Raw genomic sequence first — 23,349 nt, forward strand, 5'->3', positions numbered from 1 at the left:
TTAATTAGTTGAAAGAAATGAGCAAGGAATTGTAGTATAGCAAACTACTTTTTGGCGGCAAATTTGAATATAGTTGGCTGGTTTATTAGGTTGAACTAAAAATGTGACTGGTGAAGTCAACAAGGCGGATAAAATGATTGCCAACTTGAGTAGCAAACAAGCATACGGCCCGCCTGATGGCAAGCATTCACCGTAACCTATGGACGCCTGCAACACCAGAGGCACTCAGTTTGCTATACTAATCGTCAAATTGCTATATGGCGTTTATAATGGCACCTTCAAACACTTTCTGCCTCATTCATAAAACTTCACGGGCCTGATTTAGTTAAATTATGCTTTATCCCTTTCTCACAAATACAAAAGTCAAAATGACAAATATAGACAAACGATTCATAGCTAATTCAGGCCAGTAATGCGTTTATGAATAACGCCATTTGTTCTGTAAAATTCGAAGTAGAGTTAGCTTAGACGGGCTAATCTATACTCTGTATCTTTAGGTATTTAAACAAAAGTAAACAAATAATTTGTAAATTTTCTGGTAGTTATAACATTTATAGGTTAACCAACCAAATACAAAAGTGCCTGGATCAGTCACTGAACGACCTAACTTTAACCTACATTATTTGATCATGTAATGTTTTCATCTACCCTCAACGGGCTTATCCAAGTAGCATGGAAGTGTCGGCAACATCAATATAGCAGCCAATTAAGAACTTAGAGTGATTTATGGGACGTATAAGAGTGTCAGAAAAGATTTAAGCTGTATAAAAGGTACTTTACAGACATTATACAGCTCAAGCTGTATAAAATCATTATAAAGGATTCTGCGGAAGCATGGGGTGCTTTATCAGAATATAAAAAATCTACTATAAAACTAAAAGTGTTGTGAGAGACTACAAGCTAATTATATCGTAAAAGCTGTATACAGGCTGTATTGTAGTAACACTTGGCACTTTTAGCTGTACAAAAGTATCTGTCAACTCCGTTTTAAAACATTAAGTGTTATGAAACACTACAAGCTAATTTTATCGTAAAAGCTGTATACAGGCTGTATTGTAGTATCACTTGGCACTTGTAGCTGTACAAATGTATCTGTCAACCCCGTTTTAAAGCTATTTCTTATGGCGTAATCTTACTCTCCTATAAGAATAGTAGTTGTATAACTTCTGTCTGTAAGGGTATTATAAAACCAAATGAATAAATGGCAGCTATAGTACAGCTTTTTTCTGTATTACTGATAGAGTCGCTTATAACAATCTTTTGGCGTAATTTTACACTCGTATAAGTATAGTAGTGTAATAATTTCTGAAAATAAGTGTATTATAAAACTAAAGGAATATATGACAGTTACAGTCTTCTTCTTCCTCGCGTTATCCCGGCATTTCGCCACGGCTCATGAGAGCCTGGGGTCCGCTTGACAACTAATCCCATGATTTGACGTAGGCACTAGTTTTAGTTTTTTAGTTTTTACGAATGTTTTTAATGAATGACAGTTACAGTACAGGTTTTTTATTTGTTATACGGATCTCTAAAGAGAATTATAACTTATGTACGGAGAACCGAAATACAGCCAAACGAATACAAATATTCTATTATAAAGCTGTTTTAATTACAAAAGCTGTAAGAGATACTCTATTTATTACACAGCACAGCTACTAAGATTATAATGCTCTCCAACTATCCTGTAGGCTGTTTAAAAATTGTCGCCATTTTACAAGAAATAAAAAAACGTATTTGTAAGTATAATTAAAGAAATACTTGCAAATATTTAGCAGACAAACGCCGTGGTATGATTACCAGCTAAAATAAATTGTTTAGCCTTAGAATTAATATTTATAAATATTTTTGATACTCTAACCTTAAAAACAAACAGTAACTTTGCCGATTTTTGATATTTTCCTTATGGTTTCTCTTTGTTATTTTGCAGGCGCGTAAATATTTTGCCAGAAAAGATACACAGGTTCACAATAAATAATAATCCGCACTTACCAATAATGTAAAATTCCATTCAAGTCCTGTATAATATTTACTTTTACTTTTACCATCCACTATAACACTTTATTGTCGCCATTACTATATTACGAATGAACAAGATTAAGACATTTTAGTTTCTTAAATGATTATTATTTTCTTGTAATTCTTTCTTATAACTCATTTAAAACTTATATTCTTATATCGTACTTATAAGAGATTATCTGTAGTGTTAAGGTTTCCTTTTACACCGAAATATAGCTAAATATAGTAATGCAGCTATTATGCAGCTTATGTATTGCTTATACAGCTACTCTACAGCTCTAATAACGCCAAAGGCTGTATAATTTGGGCCCTTTTTTTACTTATAAGGGCTGTATAAGCGCTTATACAGCCTTTGTACAGCCTAACTGTACAGCTTATAGTATACAAATAAACTTTAATACAGCTTATATACAGCTTGCAATGCTACTTGGGTAAGAAGTCATTTGAGGGTAGATTTTGTTTACTTTTATTTAAATACCTAAAGATACAGACTATAGACGGTCTTCCAGAGTAAACTACGTAGGTATTTATAGGCCTGTATGTTGCTCGATGAAGTTCCGTATGGTAGGCGCGGCGATGTTCGCGAACACGCTTGGCGAGAGCGGCTGGGCGCAGCCGCGGCCGAACGACACGATACCCACCGCCATACCGTCTTGAATCGCAGCGCCACCGGAGTCGCCCTGAAATCAACACAACAGGTACCTATAGTCAGACTAAAGGATGACTCACGCTAGACCGGGCCAGGCCCGGGCCTAGGTGTCCGACATGACATTTTCTATGACGACTGATCGGTGATCACGTGGTGCTTTCCATATAAAACGTAGCGCCGAAAGCTCCAGCCCTGTCTAGCGTGAGTCATCCTTAAGCTAATTCCGAAAAGACCTTGATGTAACAAAGTATGGGAGTGCCATAAAAATTTGATATGCTTCCGCACATTGTTATTGGCGTTATTGCAATGTCTGTTCAGAGTTACCTAGGTCCGATTCTACTTCATTATAATATTATAATCATATTAATAGTACCTACTAATATAATACACGGATGTGGTTTACTTTGTGAAGATAGCTTCGCAAGTATGTACTGAAATATCGGGAACTCATAAGCAGAGTTCGGACAATTTAACGCAAAAATAAATATGGTATGGAACATGATACAATTTTTTTAACAATTTTGAACTGCATTTTTTGAGTATAATCTGGAAATTTTATAAAGATACTGTGTACATAATATGAGTTTAATAAATCTTATCCTATTTTGAGATATAAATGTTTTTTTATGGTTTTGCGATGATTTCCGATCATTGCTCATAAGCATAAGTTTACATAGTAAAAACTCCGTTTTCAATAACATTTATGTGAAAGTTTTGATGTTATATTAGGATCTTTGTTGCTTAGTCAGTCACGCAAAAACCGCGATGGATCCGGGTGAGATTTGACACATATACATTTTATAGCCTGGATAAGACATGGAAAACGTTTTATCCCGAAGTCCATCCCGTAAGGGGATTAATGCGGGATGAAAGCCAAATACGAATATAGTTAGTAACTAATAGCGCCCCGCTTCGCACGTGTTAACAAATTATACACAAACCTTCCTCAAAAATCACTCTATCGATAGGGGAAAACCGCATGAAAATTCGTTCAGTATTTTTGAGTTTATCGCGAACATACAAACACACAGACGAGGCGGGGAACTTTGTTTTATAAGGTGTAGCGATAAAGTGATTTTATAGTGACTTTTATTACGTAATCCTGAAGTCCTATTTAAACGACTGTCAATATACAGAATGGAAAAAATTTATGGGCCCTGGAGGAAAAGTGCCTTAAAACCTTAAGTTAGCTCATTTTTTTTTCTTTGATAGTTTTTATGTTTATTCATATATGTATATTAGAGTGGACCGTCGTTGTATGGAAAAAAATAAAAATTTGATTATCAATGTGGAACCGGTACCAAACGTTGCAGTTTGTCATGTAGATTATAGTGATTATATCAAGTTTCAAAATCAACACTACTTTTAGCCCTCTACTCGGCCGCTAAAGAAATTAATAAGGGTAAATTTTCATCAATTATTAAAATATACTATTTCATTAATATGTGTACATTTTATTGAAATTATGTAATACTTAATAAGCGTATAATAAGTTATTACCAAAATTTTAGTGCATTTTTCAATAGTTATGCAATAATATAATTTCAAAATTTCATATTAAACAGCAATTTCATGCAAAACAAGGAAAATGCTACAGTGTAAAAAAATTATATGAGTTATTTTTTTTAGACATTCTTGTGTCAAAGTAACGATGTTATTGATTACGAAAAGTATCATTTTACTGCAATAAAAGGGTTACTTATATGTTTAAATAAGCGTCAAATTTCGCTTACGCCCTTTTTGGGTCATGTTCACACGTATGTTAGGCATATATATGCTTATATTAGTATTATTTTTATTATCTTATCATGTTCAAAATAGTTTTCACGATTCTGTTATGGGTTGTAAACTCCAATTTGTGCACAATATCCGGGTTAAAGGGCATTTTCCATAAAACCCCTATTTACGTGGTTTTACCGTGTCATAAAAATATACGTTATAAACATAATTAAGTATAGGAATCGAGTATATCTGTATGAAAATGATGTTATTTAATGAATAAAACTTGTTTAAAAAAAAATAAGCATAAATTAAATTTATTAAAAATATACATATATTGCTATATATAATCGAATAGTAGAGGGCTAAAAGTATATACCAATATTTTTTTAATTATTTTTCCCTTAAATAATAAAAAAATAGACATCCTTTTAGAGGGGTTCCATTGCTATATTCAAGAATTTTGGATTTCGCTCCACCCTAATGTATATGGTACATAAGCTCATTTTACTTTTAAAAAGAAACAAGACTGCAATAAAAAAACAACAGGTTGCACTCCGGGAGTGCCGGCAGAAGTGAAAACTCAATGACATTGTAACAGTTTTTCGATCAGGTCACGTGCGCGTCTTACGAATCTTACGTCTTACGTCAAAATATTAATAACAGCGCCATCTAGTGCAAAATGTCTGCAGCACTATGTATAATTGAGGTTAACGCCATCTAGCGTTATTTCGTCGCATTACTTGAAACCCCTAAGCACATCACTGTTAGTACTCGAGTTATACTTATTAGTACCAGTTAGAGGGAAACTCACTAGATGGCATTTAAATCAATAAAGAAAAACTCAATGACATTGTAACTGCTTTTCGATCAGATCACGTGTCCGTCTTACGTCTTACGAATCTTACGGTCACGTGACACCTGTTACGAGTTTAAAAAATTTTCCCCATCACAAAAAGTGCACAGCGCCGCTAAAGAAGTTTTCACTTCAAAAAACACTAGAATATATCACACTTTATTCACTTACTTGACAAGTCCCCTGACCGCCTAAGAAGTAGTTGCCTCCACACCACATATTTTGGGTCAGAATCCCCGGGTAGGACGCGAGGCAGGCCGCGTAATACACCACGGGGATCTCGACGTCCATCAACCTCTCAGGAATGCTAGACGCACCTTGCTGGAAACGAAACAAGGCCAAGTAAATAAGTGCATTAAGTAGGTACCTAGTGTAGGTACACTGGCGTTCAAAAATGCATGGACATGTTTCAACCGTCATATTAAGGCATTACGGTCGACATCTGTCTATGCACTTTTGAACGCCACTGTTACATACAAAAATAACAGTTGAATATTTTTAACATAACCTCAAATTGAATCGAGGTGTAGGTATGTTTTAGCGCCAACTAACGATAAGTCAATAGGGAATATTACGCGAAACTCTGCGTAGGTTGCGCTACTATCACAAAGCATCACAATCTGAATCGGGGGTTTGGAGAGTCCTGGTTTAGAAAGAAAAAAAAGGTTGATCCTTCTAACTTTTGAACCATCGGTCCAAAAAATATGAGTTGATTTATGTTGTACAAGTTGTATACTTTCCATTGAAAGTATTGAAACTTATTTCGTTCGTCAGACAAATCAATGAAAATTGACGAAAAAAATTTTTTTTCCAAAATTAATTAAAAATAGCCTTGACCATATTTCTTTAGGCAATCCTATTTATTCATGTTCTGGAACATATTTTCTTTCATAAAATATAAATTTCATCCGTCAGACGTATTGGTGAAGGTCGACCATTCATCCGGGATCTCCTACTATTAGAAACTTAGATCTTACCTTAGTTCCGAGAAACTGCTACATTGGTACGAACCCGCAATCGACCTTTATGTAAGTACAAGTTTATGTTTGCAGGTTGCAGGTCACACGACACGCCACGCGCCACTACTATATGTATAAGCTACTTATAATTATTTCGACGGAAAATTTCCAAATATGTGAAATTTCCACATGGAAAAATTCGGGAAAATGCTCACTACTCTCATAAGTCATATGTAATATCGTATGACGAACGAAACGGTCCATTCCCAAAATAAAACTTATTTCTCGTGGAATCTTCCTTGGTTACGACTACCTACTGCTTAAGGGGCTCACCACGCCAATGACCTTCGATCTGAATCCCTTAGTTGTCTGATGTTTTTTTGTAGCTTACGGCTTTAAGTAATATAGTGGGTCCGATTCGGATTTTGAAATAGACATCTATAAGACATCACCAAGATACGATAACGATATGTTTAAGATCTAACCTGTCAAATTTGACATTTGCGCGATTCTGGAGATGCTGTTGAACGATTTCCACAGGATATGACTTAGAGATCCAATTCACATCTAATAGATATCTTACTCTATATATCTAACGTAAAAGTGACATTGGTTGCCCGAATTGCGCTGCAAAAGAGAACTAGTTGATATCTAAACTATAACGTATCTAGAATGGATCTAACTAGTACGTGTCGTCTCTTGTGAATATCTTGAAGTTCGAATACGGCAGACTATCTCATATTTACTTAAAAGTTCATTGTCTTGGAGATGTTTGGCATTGGCAAAATGGAACAATGTTAGGCCAAAAAACTGGTTTACTGGCCATAACTTTTGTGTTAATTAGTTTAAAATTAAAATCCTCGACTCGTTTTTCGAGACGTCAAATACGAACCCAAATAGGTATACTGTATATGTAAGATCCTTCACAGCAATCTAGATACGAAAAAAGTGTTTTTTTAGACAATGTTTAAAAAATCATAAAAAATAAGTATTAATTTATTTTTTCATAATCCGGTAGACAAAAATGGAGATAAAAGTTTGTTTTATAAATCTATCTGTAGTGCAAATGTAGGAGATGCGATTCAAAACTTGTCAGACGAAAACCGAAGGTAGCCCCTTAATATAGGTATGTTAAAGCAACAACCATCCATATTTACCGTCTAACCTTCCAACCGAGAGAGGAAATTATGTTTCCTGGAATAAATTTTTACTGTTGTTGGTTTATAGAGATGCCCCGAATAGTGGTTTTGGCCGAATACCGAATATTCGGTGTCCCTTTCTCGGCCGAAGCGCTGAATATTCGGCATGACATGCGAACATTTTGAGTCACAATTATTATGAAAACTGTTCGCTAACAAAGCACAACGTTTGCTAAAATATATTTTTTGTTGAACAGAAATTAATTAATGTAGTTTAGAGTCAATCAAATCAGACCCATATGATAAAAATAAAATATTTTGTAATCAACAAATGTTCAAAAAGAGTCTTATCGTATTTTACAACTTCCTTACTTATATATCTAGTTTATGGTTATTTTTATTGTGTAATTTTTCTTTTTAGGTAGGTGCAACATTACAGATATTCGGTCAGTCTTTCCGTGACCACAGCTGGTGCAACTCAGCTGAAACGTCGGAATTAAAGGTAAAAACAATGAAATTATATCGCGGTAGACCCGTTTGTGTAATTAAATAGATATTCGGTATTCGGCTGAATGGCAACATTCGGCCGAATACCGAATATTCTGCAAAGTGGCCGAATAGGCCGAATACCGAATAGTTGCCGAATATTCGTGGCATCTCTAGTTGTTTACCTTGGTTCTCCCCCAGCCGCTCACCATAACCTTCGTACCCCCTCTCATAGGTCGCCGAAGCTTCGGAAGTGGTATTGGCTGCATGGTGTCAGAGAAGGTAATGGGGTCCACGGTCTTCATCACCGCCACGTCCTTGTCGAAGGGGGGGTCGTCGTATTCCGGATGGGGGATGACTTCCGCTATGGGTATTATAGTTCCATTCTTTCGGGAGGCGCTTCCAGCTCGAAGTACCACTGTTTTTGGGTCCACACTGAAATATTGTTATCAAATAAGTACGTTTTATTCCTCTCTTTTGTTAAAGTAAACAAATGAGAATAAAATAAATAGATAGGCAGATAACTGCGAACGTACAAGCGTTTTCTTCCGGACAACCTTTGGGCATGGGAAGAGTAATTGTAGTCAAATACAACAATAAAGTAAAACAATGATTAACGGTAAGTACCTTACCTAGTTATAAAAAATTTACCGCAACGATTTTTTTATAGGTGCAACAGAAATACATCATCTGTCAAAATCAATATCACGGTTCATGAGATACAGCCTGGTGACAGACGACAGATATTTCTGTTGCCGCTATAACAACAAATACCTACTAAAAAGTACGGAACCCTCGGTGGGCGAGTCCGACTCGCACTTGTCCTATTTTTTACCACAAAATATATTTATTTGTATTTATATTGTAACTTACTCTTGAGCACAATGAGCTGCCGTGAGTATGTATATCTCGCTGACAATGAATCCCCCGCAAAAGTAGGAGTTGTTCACTATGAAGGAAACCTGGTACGGATGGTCTTCTATCCAGGCCTCTTGCCCTCCCACTATCTTGTTGTTCTCGTTAACGGCTTCGGAACCCCACCAGTGACCCAAAATAGGTATAGGCTCTGGTTTTATATCGAAAGTCGATAATTCTGCAAAAAAAGAATGGGAGCCATAAAATCGTACCTCAGAATAGGCTACTTTCCTACTAGTCAAATCTGCTTCTTTTTTAGAACTGTCAAAATGATTTGTTAATATGGAATTTATATAAAAACGAGTATAGTGACGTCACGGACGTCACGCTCAACTCGCCTACTTTTTATAATTCAATCCGATTTAGTAAATAGAAATTGTGTTTAAAAATAACTGCTTTCTATGTTTTTCTAATATTTATCTAGTGCTTTATTTCGTGCATGTTGTGAAATAATTTATTTTAAGTAGAGGAAACTTCCCTATTGATACGTACGTACATATCAGAATTGATATACTTTTTACTTAATTCGGTTACCGCGATAGTTAGATACCTATTCAAGAAATCAATCAATTAAAACCGATTTAATTGATCACATATTTAATTACACAAACGGGTCTACCGCGATATAATTTCATTGTTTTTACCTTTACCGACGTTACGACTTTAATTCAATATGTGTACAAAACGCGAGAGTTTAAAGTGTTTAATTGATCATTTATGTTGGTCTAAAATGTATATTTTTAATTTTATTGATTATTTAGTTCTAGTGCACTTGTATACAGGATAAAACCTCTGACGTCACTGGTAATTTGATGCAGAGTATTAAACTAGAGCGGTTGGGTAATATTGACTGTCTTATTGGACAGGAAATAATATTTACTTACACAGACAATTAACATTATTAATTGGTAAGAATTTCCTTGTTGAGTTTATTCAAATAATATGAGAACTGTAGGTTATAAAATCAGTGACGTTGTCATTGTACTTATAATACCTACTTATGTAAATAGATCACATTATATAAACGTTTTTTTTTTATTTAATTATGGTCAACAATAATTATTAATTCGTGTCCAATTTAAATTGTATGACGTCAATCGATGTTTAATCAGTCTTCATGGTAATATATCTCACTTTTCAATCGTTTTTAATGTTAATTTATTTTAAACCATTAACCCAAAAAATATAAAACATAAGTGCATTGAATTATATCAGTTACAAGGCAGTTAATATTTACTGTTCTTTGTTGTAAAATAATAAATAAACACATAAATTCATTATTAGTACCATTAACATGAAACAAACCGCCGAAACTTGACACCCTTCGGCCAAAACTCCTCCTAAGTTTTGGCCAAAGGGTGACAAGTTTCGGCGGTTCCGCGGCCGGCTCCCTGACACTGCGGGGTTGCGTAATGCATTGCAACCATAATGTAATTTGTAGTGTTTAAAATATATTTTTATAATATGTAAGCTGGTTAAGGTATTTATGTATGGGCCACTAGTTGCCTGAAATAAAGATTTTCATTCATTAGGGAGAAAGAGGGGAGGCCTTTGCCCAGCAGTGGGACATTCCTATAGGCTTATTAAAAAAAAACAAAAAAATCTTACCTACTGCACTACATATTGTAATCACAGTTAAAGCAATTAAACTGAACTCGAACACGGCCATTATCTAAACTATCAGTACGGAACAAAAGTGGAGCACCTTTATATATTATCAGTTCGCCATTCCTCTTGAATATATATCACCCACATATGTGTATGCTAATTCACTAATTGACAATGTGTCATATTCTACAAGTAGTTAAGAAGCGAACACATCTAAATATTCATGTATATGAATAGTCATCTATTAATTTATGTAACATAGTCAAATATAAACCATACATTATTTTCTAAAATTTATTGAATGTAACGCTCGCCGTTAATCACACAACTGTGATGAAGCTAACAAAATGTGATGAAATAGTTGATTGTTAACCAAGGGATGAATGGCACTCATTTCTGCCGAGGTAGTTTGGCCAATAGTCCGAGGACTCCGAGGCTGAAATGATGCCTTTCACCCGAGTTAAACACTCTACTTTTCATTTCGAATACGAGGAAAGTCAAATGTACGTGTTTTTTTTTAAACATGACTAAATATATATTTTTTTAGTATTTATTGAGGGTACTTTCAATTAACAATTTAGGCAAACGTATCGTTATTTATGGAATGGGGTGTAAAATATCATAATGGAAATTGTATAACAAATCCGCTTATCGTAATAAAATCGTACTTGGAACCTAAAATACTCTACTGCAGAAACGTATCATTTTCTGCACACCTTTTAGAACAACAATGACCCTCTTTAAGAGCATGAGAAATGAAAAAATATATACATACACTTACAAAACCACCGTACAAATGAAAATTATATACACCTATAATTATATGATAGATACATTTTTTTTTGGATTATAAAATGTATGTTCAAGTATAAACAAGCTCTTAAACAATCTATATGAACTATCTTAATTAAAATAATATTTCAATTAATTACTAAATTACACCTTTTAATAAATGTAGCTCGAGTCCCGATTCGTCTAAATGGTATTAAATAAAAAAATAAAAAAGATTAAATCGACATCATCTCTGTTCAACTAATAGCATGTGTATCTGCTCCTTAACACCCGACTTCAATTTGTACTCCACACTGCAGAGTAACGCAGTATCTAAAACGCCATATTTCGATTGGAGAGTCTCTGTGGTTAAGCTGTTGTTGCTTTTACGATATTGTTACTCTATTTCTCGGAATCCATTATCTCTTGAGTGGAAGAACAGGTGTTTACACTTCAGTGCCACCGTGAACTGACATTGAGTGATATGACGCTGGAAACTTACCCCCTTTATTTTATGAAACTTATGTTTTTTCTCTTTCTCACAAATACATATGTCAAAATGACAGATTATTTATTCATTCGATATTGGTAAACATGTCAACAGGTATTTGTTCAAGCCGTGGTGGTTCAAACAGGGCTCGGAAACCGTTTTATTTTTCAAACCGGTTACGTTCATCCACCCGGGAACGAAAAGGATTTCGTTTCCGTTTGCGGTTACCGGTTACAGAACCGTTCTATTGAGACACTGGTTTATGCCAAATTCGTTCGCCTTCTGTTTTTGTGGAACGTAATTAACCGGTTAAATTAAAAATATCGAAGCGAGATAGTACGAGTAAGTATTGCTATCTCTTTCCTTTCACGTATGACAACGAGTTTGACCGAAACTCTCCGAAAGCCAAGAGTAACCGGTATTATATCGTTCGTCCGTTCCCCCTTCTTACCAATTAGGAGAGAGAACGTAATTTTTTAGTTCGCGTTCCATTAATTAACCGGTTGATGAACGAATTTAATATAAGAGTTATGGAACGATATTAACAGGTATTTCAATACCGGTTCCGAGCCCTGGGTTCAAACGCTCCTCGACAGCCTCAACTTTGCCGAATACCTACCGGTATGTTTACCAATATCGAATGAATAAATAAACGAATTCGATGTCAGAAACGGTCAATAGGCATCATTCATGGACAGAGGACATGGAATGCATTTTATTCATTTCAGACATGATGTTTTATAATAACATTAATAGCATTTACTGTTTAAGACCTACACAACACAATCGATATGTAAATAGAAATAGTGTTAGTTTTATTTTTCAAAACGTCCGGGTTCGATTCCCGAGCTGAGTACACATTTTTTTAAATGCATGAATGCAGTTTTTCTTATTACTAAAATCAATGGTTCCTAAGAAGAGATTGTCGTATAACTTATAGTTTCAGATTTTCCTATACTGACCGATCTAAATGGGCCTGTATATCATCCACAGCTATGTCCCCTACAATTTGTTTTTTTTTCGAATTTATATTTTTTATAAAAGTTAGGAGCATTAAAAAGTATGAAATCTGTTTTTCGCTCCTAATTTTTACAATAATCAAAAAATCTACAAAAGTCAAAAGCAGGGGCATAGCTATGGTCAATATACATCAATTTATGTAAATAAAATAATGCTATGTTGTATGCATACCAGCTAAAATATTTTGCATAATGTCAATATCCAGAGAGGAAAATGGGGACTGCTTTTGTATCAAACGGCCACCCCCTTTCCTCGTGTGAACGTTGTTATTGAAGTTGGCGTTTATGGTGACATACGCGTTGCAAAGTCTCTGCAGAGTTAGATTAGTCCGACTATCTAAATAGTGTTCATTTCATCAAATATTTAGATAGTAACATTCAAAGACTGCAAAGAAATCATATAAATACTTAGTAAACATTATAATTCGTATTTTTGTAAATGTGACAAGAAAGTAAATATTTATTAAGCCTAAGTAGGTATGAATAAACCAAATATTTATCTATTAAAATATTTATTCATCAGTAACTTACCTACGCGTTTTCTCATTGCGAAATAAACAGGAAATATTAAACTTATATTATTTTTTTTGTTAAAATGAATAAACAAGGGATTTCTAATACACTATTATACAATAATAATTAATTGCATAATTGAATACAATTAATTCCAACTACTAGCCGGGCAGCGTAAATAAACTATGTTGTAACTACATACAATGAAAATTATATTTTAATTAAATACCAATGTGGAGTTACGTCTCTTGGCCCCGGTGACAATTAATGTAGTAGTTTCCTGAACAATCCCTTTATAAAGCTGGTGACTTATGGAATAAACACTTAATACACCTCGCCATTGGTGAGGATAAGTGTTTATTTTTTAGTTTTTTTTTATTTATTAGAGTATTGTCATAAACATGGCTTGGAAAACCATTTGTTTTGTATCGATGTTAGTGTGCGTCCAAAGCTCCGTTGTCAACCTTCGGGAACGACATATTGGTAAGACTTATCCGCGACCTAAAATTCAATTACTTTAAATCAGGGACCCAAAACCGGTATGTTTTTAATACAAATAAACCGGTAGGTATTCAATTTCGGTATCACGGTAGTTTATGTATATTTATGCACTTAATTTAGCTAATGTGATCAATCATTATGCATATTATTCTATAATATCAAAAAAATATTGTAAAGGTATGAGATATTTTGATTTTTAGCTATACCTACCGGTAACAGTATGCTTTAAATTTAGGTTTTTTGAGCCGATTATGTGAACTTTTCCATGATTATTAACAAGGTATCTTTCCAAGAGAATACTTACACAATTTACGTATTGTACAGTCAGCAGCAGAAGTTGCTAAGCGGGCAAGATGTTCGAAATGATCTTGACCCGACTTTATTGTTAAATGAATAAGAGCGTGTCAAGGTAATTTTGAACACCTCGCCCGGCTTAGCAACTTATGCTGCTGACTGTACCTACCTACTTGATTTCCAGCGCCCAATCAAAATGGAACCAACATACAACAGCCCGACGACGCCTCGATTGCCCCAGATAAATATATAGCAGGTAATGTAATACTACCAGGGCGCGTAGCCAACGTGCCAATCGTCAACGTTCCGTAGCGTATCTTAAGTCATCTCACTCTATCACTTTTCCACACTAGTGCGACAGTGACAGTTGCATTTCGTTCGCTACGGAGCGTGAACGATTGCACGTTGGCTACGCACCCGTTCTTCGAGATATTGGCAATTTGCGTTAAGGTTGGCTAAGTTGGCTTACGCTAGAATGGGTCCTTCGTTTTCTATGACTGGTGTTCGGTAAGCACGTGATGCTTTCTATAGAAAAAGAAGTATCGGATACCGTGACCCAGACCCGGACCGTTCCGGGGTGAGTCATCCTTCATTTGATGAAGAGTGTTTTAAGATACGATATGAGATAAGATTCTCCCCCGTTATAGAACTCCTCTTCAATTCCCGCCATAAATAACTTGCAATTTCCAATAACAGGTCATTTTTGCAACATTGCCGGCTTGGTGTAATATGTTGATATCCATTATCCATGTGATACCTAATCCGTCACGTAGGTATACGATTTATCAATATTTCCAAAGAAGCTTAATATGCCTATAAGAAGGAATATTACCTTCGTTTATGGACAATTCCAAGTACTTATTTCACAGGTATTAAATATTTATGATATACAGGGGATTACGGATTACGGCGGTGTATAACTGTCTCGTAAATGTTTGCGTTCAATATCTAGTCTGTTTCTAAGCTTCTTGTTATTCTGAGACGTATTACGTTCACGTAATGTTTAAAACAATCTCGGAATTCCGATAGAGATATTCTCAAACAATATTTAAACGAATTTAAACTGCCGTGAGTCTGTTCGCTGCCTGCCACCTTTTGCCATATGACTTGCGTTCTCTCGCGGGACTTCAGTCGTAGGTATACCTACATTACCTACCGTAAAATGGGGTGAGTAGGGTAAAAACTGAATTTCAAACCTCAATAACATTTAGAATAGAATAGAATATAATAGAATAGTTTTTTATTCGTAAACACACAGACAACAGACATACATTGAAAAAACATAGTGAATAAAAACTTTTTACAAAAAAAAAAAAACCGACTTCAAAAAGGATGAAATAAAATATTATCCTTTTTGATGTCTATGCGTTACCAACTGATATGTTTGAAGTCGGTGCCAAGCCAAATTTTGAAGCATACCATGACTTTGGTGCGATTCGATAAGGATTTACCTACGTTGGATCGCCTTACACGACGACAATGAACGTACTTTCTGTAGGTACAGTCGACGTTAAAAATACGTTTACACTTTTCGCCTTATTACAAAGGAGTAAGGTGCAAAAGTGTAAACATATCATTGACGTCGACTGGACCTAAGAACACACCTCAGAACACACGATCAAACCTTCTTGGCGCAGTCCGTACCATGTTTGTCGGCACATTAGTGTAAATATAAATGCATTTTTTTGCCGTCGTATTTTTTAAAGAGCATTTCTTACTAATGCTCGAACAGTCTATATCACGCAAGTGTGGGATTGGGACTGAGTTATTTCCCTTATCCAGAGGACTACATTTCAAAATATAAAACAATTCAAGGAATTTACCTTCTTGACAAATTTCACCTAAAGCGGTTCAGTTGTTTAGGCCATGAAAAGGCGACAAAGAGGCAGACAGAATTCTTTACACATTTATAATAGTTATTAGTACAGTTCTAATAGGATTTATAGCCATAAAGCTGATTATTTTTGACTGGTATTGTTACTACTTGGCTTGGCACCGACTTCAAACATATCAGTTGGTAACGCATAGACATCAAAAAGGATAATATTTTATTTCATCCTTTTTGAAGTCGGTTTATTTTTTTTTGTAAAAAGTTTTTATTTTACCATTTTTAGTTTTAACGCATTGTTAAGAGCGCGACGCATGAATAAAAAACAAGATCATGTTTAACACTAAATTCGTGTACCTATTACTTTAGTAAATGTGTAATCAGGAATTTTCTCGAGTCCGTCTGGGAAATTATAAATCCTGTCAACGAAATCCATCCGCCCGCCCCGCCACTGACCCAATCCCTCAGCCCCCCGATCACTCAACCTCACAGCACATCAACCCCTGATCCAGGAACCCCTCGATCCTGAACCAGCAACCCTTCAACCGCCATTCCCCGACCCCTTAACTCCTAACCCTAACCCCCGATCAGTAGCCTTACCAGCTTACCACGAGTTTGACATTGATATATTCGCTAGCATGTGTGTAACTTACTTCCTATGCATCTCGCTCGTACTAACCTTAGTGTGAGCGAGATGCATAAAAAGTTACATTTAGATGCATAAGATCTCCGAACAGCTGGAGCTACCTGTTACCACCGCCCTCCATCAAGCCACAGACCGAAACAGTTGGAGGCAATTTATAAAGCGCAAGTGGAGTCACGATCCTCAGCAATGGGGGAGCGATTAGAAAAAAGATGCATAAGACGTTAGCGAATATGTCAATGTCAAACTCGTGGTAAGGCTACTGTTGCAGTACATCAAATTGGTGGTATTCGGAAGCAAATGCTCGAGTTACCTTAGAAAACCCCGAAATCACTTAACACGTGCCTTTAAAAATTGAGGAGTTCCCTCAATTCCTCATGGATTCCATCATCAGACCAGAACCAAAAATAATACGGAAACACCTTGGAGGTAACTTCTTCCAAACAAAAAAAGAATTACTCAAATCGGATCACAGGTGCCGGAGTAATCGCTGAACATACTTACATTTAAAGAAATCATCATCATTATCATCTAAATAATCATCATCATCAGGTCTACTTCATCAAATTGGTGGTTTTCGGGAGAAAATGCTCGAGTTGCTTAAGAAAACGCCCAAAACACCATGCATGTGCCTTTAAAAATTGAGGAGTTCCCTCAATTCCTCATGGATCCCATCATCAGAACAGAACCAAATTAAAATGGGACCAACTCGGGGGTAGCTCCTTTCAAATAAAAAAAAAATTACTCAAATCGGACTACGGATGTCGGAGTAATCGGTGAACGTACATAGAAAAAAAAAAAAAAAGTAAATTAGCCACAACCGAATACAGAACCTCCTCCTTCTATGAAATTGAAGTCGGTTAAAAATAAAGTGTCACGAAATGACACATTGTGTCACATTTTATTTTCACATAAGTAAACTGAATGGTGTATATAATAAGTGTTCCGGACGTTTGTATTTTAGTTTTTATTTTATTTTGGGTAGTTCCATTTCATAACTTTGACGATAAAGAGGAAAGCCCACCTCACCCCGCAGTGCCTCGTATTTGGGGTGAGAGGGGTTTTCATACAAAGGTGATTTTGGAAGATTGTTGGATCGATTTTTTTTTATCATGCGTATTACTATAGCTCCATTTTAAATTGGAATACATTATTTTTGTAGCAGTAGCCTTAAAATGCCTTCTCAACCCCCTCTCAAACCTTCTCTCCCCATTCATAATCCACCTCTCCCCGCGAAACCTACTCACCCCGTTTTACGGTACTTAATTAATTAATTATATCTAGCGCGACTTCAAGTAGCGACTTTCAAGAAGCGACAGCGCAAGTCATGCTACGAGGTTTGGTCATTGTAACATTGAACTATTGTTTTCACGTATTTTATTCTCTAGAACTATTATATAAAAAACAGTTCTTCCAATGGAGACTTGCCCAGTATTATATAACCTCCTAAAGCCCAGCCATACAAATGAAAAATCCAGAATTTTCCACTGAAGTTTGAAGCTTTAGTGTAGGGAATAGAGTTGATTTTGGTTTTGTTTGAAAATGGAACGAAACAAAACAAATGCGACTCTGTTCCAATTGAATATGATTTAAATTTCATCGAACTGAATAAGTACTATAGGTAGGACCTTGGGCCTTAGGAGGATAAATTGAAAACAACACAAATGTCAAAATGACGAATAAGGACAAACAATTATCAAGGGCTTGTTAGACTTAACAGGCATTTTTGAATAACGCCATTCGGCTCTCTAAAACCAACTGTCCCAAGCAAAAGTCTATTCTGTAGTCTATACAAGATTATGTTTCTTTGTATTTGGCTTAAATATCGAAATTCTAAAGCCATGTTTTTACCGATTTCAGCGCTTTGCCCGTTTATCCTCATTTCTGATCCCTGTTAATTTATAATCGTTTCTACAGGTGGCCACCCAGCGGCGATAGGCCAGTTCCCGAGTATAGCTCGGCTTTCCATCAAGACCACTACTGACACCCTCCTATGCGCCGGCTCTCTCATTGGCGAGCGGCACGTTCTGACCGCCGCGCACTGTCTCGACCACGACATCAAGTACTATCAGGAGTAAGTTTCTTCAATTTAGCGGACCTGTCCATCTGCGCCACCGACACCCTCCTATGCGCTGGCTCTCTCATTGGCCAGCGTCTCGTACTGACCGCCGCGTACTGTCTGGACCACGACATCAAATACTATCAGGAGTAAGTTTCTTCAGCATAGCGCATCTGTCTATCTAGACCTCTACCGCCACCCTCCTACGAGCCGGCTCTCTCATTGGCGAGCGTCACGTTCTGACCGCCGCGCACTGTCTGGACCACGACATCAAGTACTATCAGGAGTAAGTTTCTTCAGCATAGCGCATCTGTCCATCTAGACCACTACCGACACCCTCCTATGCGCAGCTCTCTCATTAGTGAGCGTCACGTTCTGACCGCCGCGCACTGTCTGGACCACGGCATCAAGTACTATCAGGAGTAAGTTTCTTTAGCATAGCGCATCTGCCCATCTAGACCTCTACCGCCACCCTCCTACGAGCCGGCTCTCTCATTGGCGAGCGTCACGTTCTGACCGCCGCGCACTGTCTGGACCACGACATCAAGTACTATCAGGAGTAAGTTTCTTCAGCATAGCGCATCTGTCCATCTAGACCTCCACCGCCACCCTCCTACGAGCCGGCTCTCTCATTGGCGGGCGTCACGTTCTGACCGCCGCGCACTGTCTGGACCACGACATCAAGTACTATCAGGAGTAAGTTTCTTCAGCATAGCGCGCCTGTATAGTAAGCAGCACTTAAACATATTTTTAGGGTTCCGTAGCCAAATGGCAAAAAACAGAACCCTTATGGATTCGTCATGTCTGTCTGTCAGTCTGTCCGTCCGTATGTCACAGCCACTTTTTCCCGAAACTATAAGAACTATACTGTTGAAACTTGGTAAGTAGATGTATTCTGTGAACCGCAATAGAAAAATAACAATAAATTTTGGGGGTTCCCCATACATAGAACTGAAACTCAAAAAGTATTTTTCATCAAACCCATACGTGTGGGGTATCTGGATAGGTCTTCAAAAATCATATTGAGGTTTCTAATATCATTATTTTCTAAACTGAATGGTTTCCGCGAGAGACACTTCCAAAGTGGTAAAATGTGTTAAGAAATGAGGCGAGCCCTAAAAAAAGAGCTAAAAGGCTCGAGTCCTATGGATCACTAATTGAGACCTTTATAAGGGGCTTATGTGCATGTAAATATTGAAATTTTCATTAAGAGTTTCTAAAACCATCTTTAAAATAAAATAACATTTTGATTTGGTTATATATAACGTTGGAATTTAATTGTTCCAAGTCTTTAATTAAAATTCCCAAATTTAAATTAATCTGAGATTCAAAATTCACTGTACTAATTGGATGGTAATATTTCACAGCATCTCCATCTATTTAGGCGAGTACGACCGCAAGAGCTACCCAGTGGACTGTGTTAAAAACAAATGCATTAAAAACAAACTGGTCCATCCGGACAAGATTGTGAAGCATCCTGAGTACAACAGTGTTACAGTAGAAAATGATATTGCACTGATGAGACTGCAGAAACGGGCTCCGCTATCGGGTACGTTTTATTTATAAAAATAGTTGCTGATTAACCAAGGGGTAATCCCGCAGTAATGGAATATTTATTTAAACCCTAAACCCTTATTTCAAGCCCACTCAACTGTATAAAGCTCATTAATAGGCCTTAGAATTTAAATAAAACTCTTTGTTGCTGTATTCTCGATATCCCCTTGGGGTGCTTAGAATACCTTTAATTTGATGCATCAGTAACATCAGTATGCATTACTGAAAGTGCAGACCTTTGTTGATTTCGCTTGATGCACCGCAGTGCACTGGAGCGGCATTCAATCTAGAAAAATCTTCACTTGATCTGACTGATTTGACTTTATTTCTAGCATAGAGAAATATAAGTAAGGAAAGATTGGTAACTCCATACATCATTTCTTTTACCGAAACGCGAGTTATTTCGTAGCCGACATCTAGCGTCAAGTAGCCGAATTTATCAGTACTGATAGATGCCATTACTAAGACTCCACTATCCGTCAGTCTGTCTGTCTGTCTAATCTATCTGTCTGTCTGTCTGTCTGTCTATCTATCTGTCTGTCTGTCTATCTATCTGTCTGTCTGTCTGTCTCTCTGTCTGTCTGTCTGTCTGTCTGTCTGTCTGTCTGTCTGTCTGTCTGTCTGTCTGTCTGTCTGTCCGTCTGACTGTCTTTCACCAGGCTGTATCTCATGAGCCGTGATAGCTAGACAGTTGAAATTTTCACAGATTATGTTGCCGCTATAAAAACAAATACTAAAAAGTACGGAACCCTCGGTGGGCGAGTCCGACTCGCACTTGTCCGGTTTTTTTTTGCATCATGACTAGACCCCCAGGTGTAGTGTGTCCGTGAGGAACAGACGGGGCTCTATCCATCTTCTAAGTTATAGCTACCCTACTCTGCAACCCTCTTGTTTTGACTAAGGAAATAGATTCAACATGAATAATTCAAATGCGATGGACAGGCAGATAGGTAACTAAATTTTAATTCCGTCGTAAGCCCCTGTTTACTGACCTGATTTACTCAGGGCGGGCATATTATTGTTCCCTTAATTGATATTAATAAAGTTACAGAGTGTTGGAAGCGGGCATTAATGTAATGAGAATTTAATTACATAAACATAACAATAAACTATAAATAAGCTTGAAAATAATAATACAAACTATAAATAAAGCACGTCCTCCAAGTCACTGCCAATGCCACTGGCAGTGTGCCACGTTGACTGGCAATGCTAATGCGTTGGCGAAATACTAGCCAGAGCCAGCGCTCTGGTCACCTATTTAAGTAATACCTTGTGGTGTCTACAAGGCGTGTACACCCGGCGCGCGCTTCGCCCCCACGGCCCTAGCGTATTTAATTTTCGTTTCTTTTTCAGCGTACATCAAACCTATACCTCTGCCACCATTTGACGTCGACCATCCCATAAATAAAGGCGCCTCACTCGCCGTTGTCGGTTGGGGCGAAACGGAGTCTGCGTATTCATCTAACATCCTTCTTGCCACCGAACTCACCCTCATACCTAAGGCAGAATGCTTGAGGCAAGAGTCTGATGTTCCCGTTAAGCATATATGTGCAGGCGACGCTGAGGGCAAAGATACCTGTCCTGGAGACTCAGGCGGCCCGCTGCTCATGTATTACCAAGAAAAATATTACCTGTCTGGCATTGTCAGCTATGGACCTTCTATGAAGTGCGGGACTTCTAAAATAGGATACTATACAAATGTTTATAAGTATATGAAGTGGATTAAAGGGAATATGAAGTAATTTAATAATTATATACCGGTGACTAACTGATAAAATAAAAATACCTAAGACGTTGCGTTGAGAGTCGCGTTGTTGTAATGGTTGTAATTATGACTATCATATATATGTACTTAATAAATAATAACAAAAATACATTTCTATTTTATTAATCCTTTCTAGCGGTTAGCAGTTGGATGATAAAAGAAAGTTATCCTTTCAACGAAATGAAATATATACCACAATAGTAGATTGTTAACCAAGGGTTGAAAGGAACCCATTTCTGTCGAGGTAGTTTGGCCCGAACGCAGTGAGAGCGCCAATAGTCCGAGACGGAAATGGTGCCTTTCACCCGAGTTAAACACTCTACTTTTCATATCGAATGCGAGGAAACCAAACAAGACAAGGCAATTTCGCAAAATCAGTAATTGAAGTACCCAATAGACCTACGGCCATGATATTTTTCCTTAGGACTTACTTGCAATCGGAGACTTTACATGTGTGAAGATTAATAACCCCTAGCGAAAATCATTTAGATTGCAATATTTACGAAAACACACATTTTTTAACAAACTGCAGTAATTTTAAAATGATTTGTTCATTATAGTATGAAAATCAGCGGGATTGCCTCTTACTTTTTAATTTTATACTTTTTCGTTCTAAAAGCCGCAACAGACTACCAGACCGCACCGCGACCTTGGTACGCCGCACCACGTAATAACATAATAAAAGTATTTTAAATATTAAATAACAATTAAATTAATAATAAAAGATTTTTTTATCTTGTATTTTATTTATTTTCATGAATATAGTGCTAAATAACTTTAAAAACCAATTTAATATCGTACAAACGTTTAACTGTGGCTGTATAAGATTCTGCCTTTGCTCATTTACGCAAGTGTAAGGTTTAAAAAAATATTTTTGGTGTATTCCTTTTGGTTCCCGCCTTATGAAATCGAGTAAATAGAATTCAACGAAAGAAATCAAGAATAATTAGTTTTTAACAATTTACTTACATCATTTTTTATAAAAAAAAAGGATCAACGTGGGATTAGTAAAATTAAACAATTACCAATTGTTCCAGGCGAGGAAATAAAGACACTATTTTTCCATTTTGTTTCCACCCAGTTGTTCGTGGGACGGGGACGCAGAGGAGTACACCACTTTTCTGCGCTAGAGCATAAACGTATCACTTTCTGCGCACCTTTCAGAACAACAACGACCCACTTTCAGAGCATGAGATATGAAAATAAACTTACAACTAAAATTTCTTACTTTTTAAATGAAATATTGCGCCAAAATTGACAAGAAAAAATATTGTACATGTGACATGTATTGTATATAGGTAAGTGTATATATATTTGACCAGTAAACGTACATTTTGGCTACGACTTGCGGTGACAATTTACATAGTTAACACCCAACACACCTAGAAACAAACCACAAGTAAAGGGGTTATAAACTTATAAATCTTATCATTCACGAAGACGCGTGCCTTGACTCGTATTGTAATTGAAGGTAAGATTTGACAAATCCGCGCGTCATCGTGAATGACACGAACTATAATACGGCCTTATAAAAGAAATATATAGTCGTGAGCGTTCAGCGGAAC

At 36.6% G+C, this 23,349-nt stretch overlaps 2 protein-coding genes across 2 annotated transcripts; one reads left to right on the forward strand and one right to left on the reverse strand.

Annotated features, from left to right (window-relative positions):
- Positions 1-2,465: 2,465 nt before the first annotated feature.
- On the reverse strand, positions 2,466-10,484 carry LOC134806374 (trypsin-3-like). Its single transcript, XM_063779598.1, has 5 exons — positions 10,348-10,484; positions 8,698-8,917; positions 8,010-8,259; positions 5,412-5,561; positions 2,466-2,696 (listed from the first exon to the last, which is right to left on the reverse strand). The coding sequence occupies exons 1-5, from the start codon at positions 10,406-10,408 to the stop codon at positions 2,544-2,546; spliced, it is 834 nt and encodes a 277-aa protein (XP_063635668.1). The 5' UTR covers positions 10,409-10,484; the 3' UTR covers positions 2,466-2,543.
- Positions 10,485-13,465: 2,981 nt separating this feature from the next.
- On the forward strand, positions 13,466-21,804 carry LOC134806375 (melanization protease 1-like). Its single transcript, XM_063779599.1, has 5 exons — positions 13,466-13,623; positions 14,120-14,191; positions 18,324-18,480; positions 19,833-20,014; positions 21,373-21,804. Exons 1-5 carry the CDS (start codon positions 13,542-13,544, stop codon positions 21,759-21,761), a joined length of 882 nt encoding a protein of 293 aa, XP_063635669.1. The 5' UTR covers positions 13,466-13,541; the 3' UTR covers positions 21,762-21,804.
- The last annotated feature ends 1,545 nt before the right edge of the window (positions 21,805-23,349 follow it).

Source organism: Cydia splendana, chromosome 3, assembly GCF_910591565.1.
Source record: "Cydia splendana chromosome 3, ilCydSple1.2, whole genome shotgun sequence".
NCBI classification, from domain to species: Eukaryota; Metazoa; Arthropoda; class Insecta; order Lepidoptera; family Tortricidae; genus Cydia; species Cydia splendana.

What these genes read in the sequence shown, in the direction of transcription:
- LOC134806374 (XM_063779598.1), bottom strand. Translation starts at nt 10,408, where the DNA reads ATGGCCGTGTTCGAGTTCAGTTTAATTGCTTTAACTGTGATTACAATA. An exon ending in TACAATATGTAGTGCAGTAG is followed by an intron (nt 8,918 to 10,347) that starts GTAAGATTTTTT and finishes CTTTTTTTGCAG; the next exon opens with AATTATCGACTTTCGATATA. An exon ending in GCGGCTGGGGGAGAACCAAG is followed by an intron (nt 5,562 to 8,009) that starts GTAAACAACTAG and finishes TTTCGTTTCCAG; the next exon opens with CAAGGTGCGTCTAGCATTCC.
- LOC134806375 (XM_063779599.1), top strand. Translation starts at nt 13,542, where the DNA reads ATGGCTTGGAAAACCATTTGTTTTGTATCGATGTTAGTGTGCGTCCAA. An exon ending in CCTTCGGGAACGACATATTG is followed by an intron (nt 13,624 to 14,119) that starts GTAAGACTTATC and finishes CTTGATTTCCAG; the next exon opens with CGCCCAATCAAAATGGAACC. An exon ending in GAAACGGGCTCCGCTATCGG is followed by an intron (nt 20,015 to 21,372) that starts GTACGTTTTATT and finishes TTTCTTTTTCAG; the next exon opens with CGTACATCAAACCTATACCT.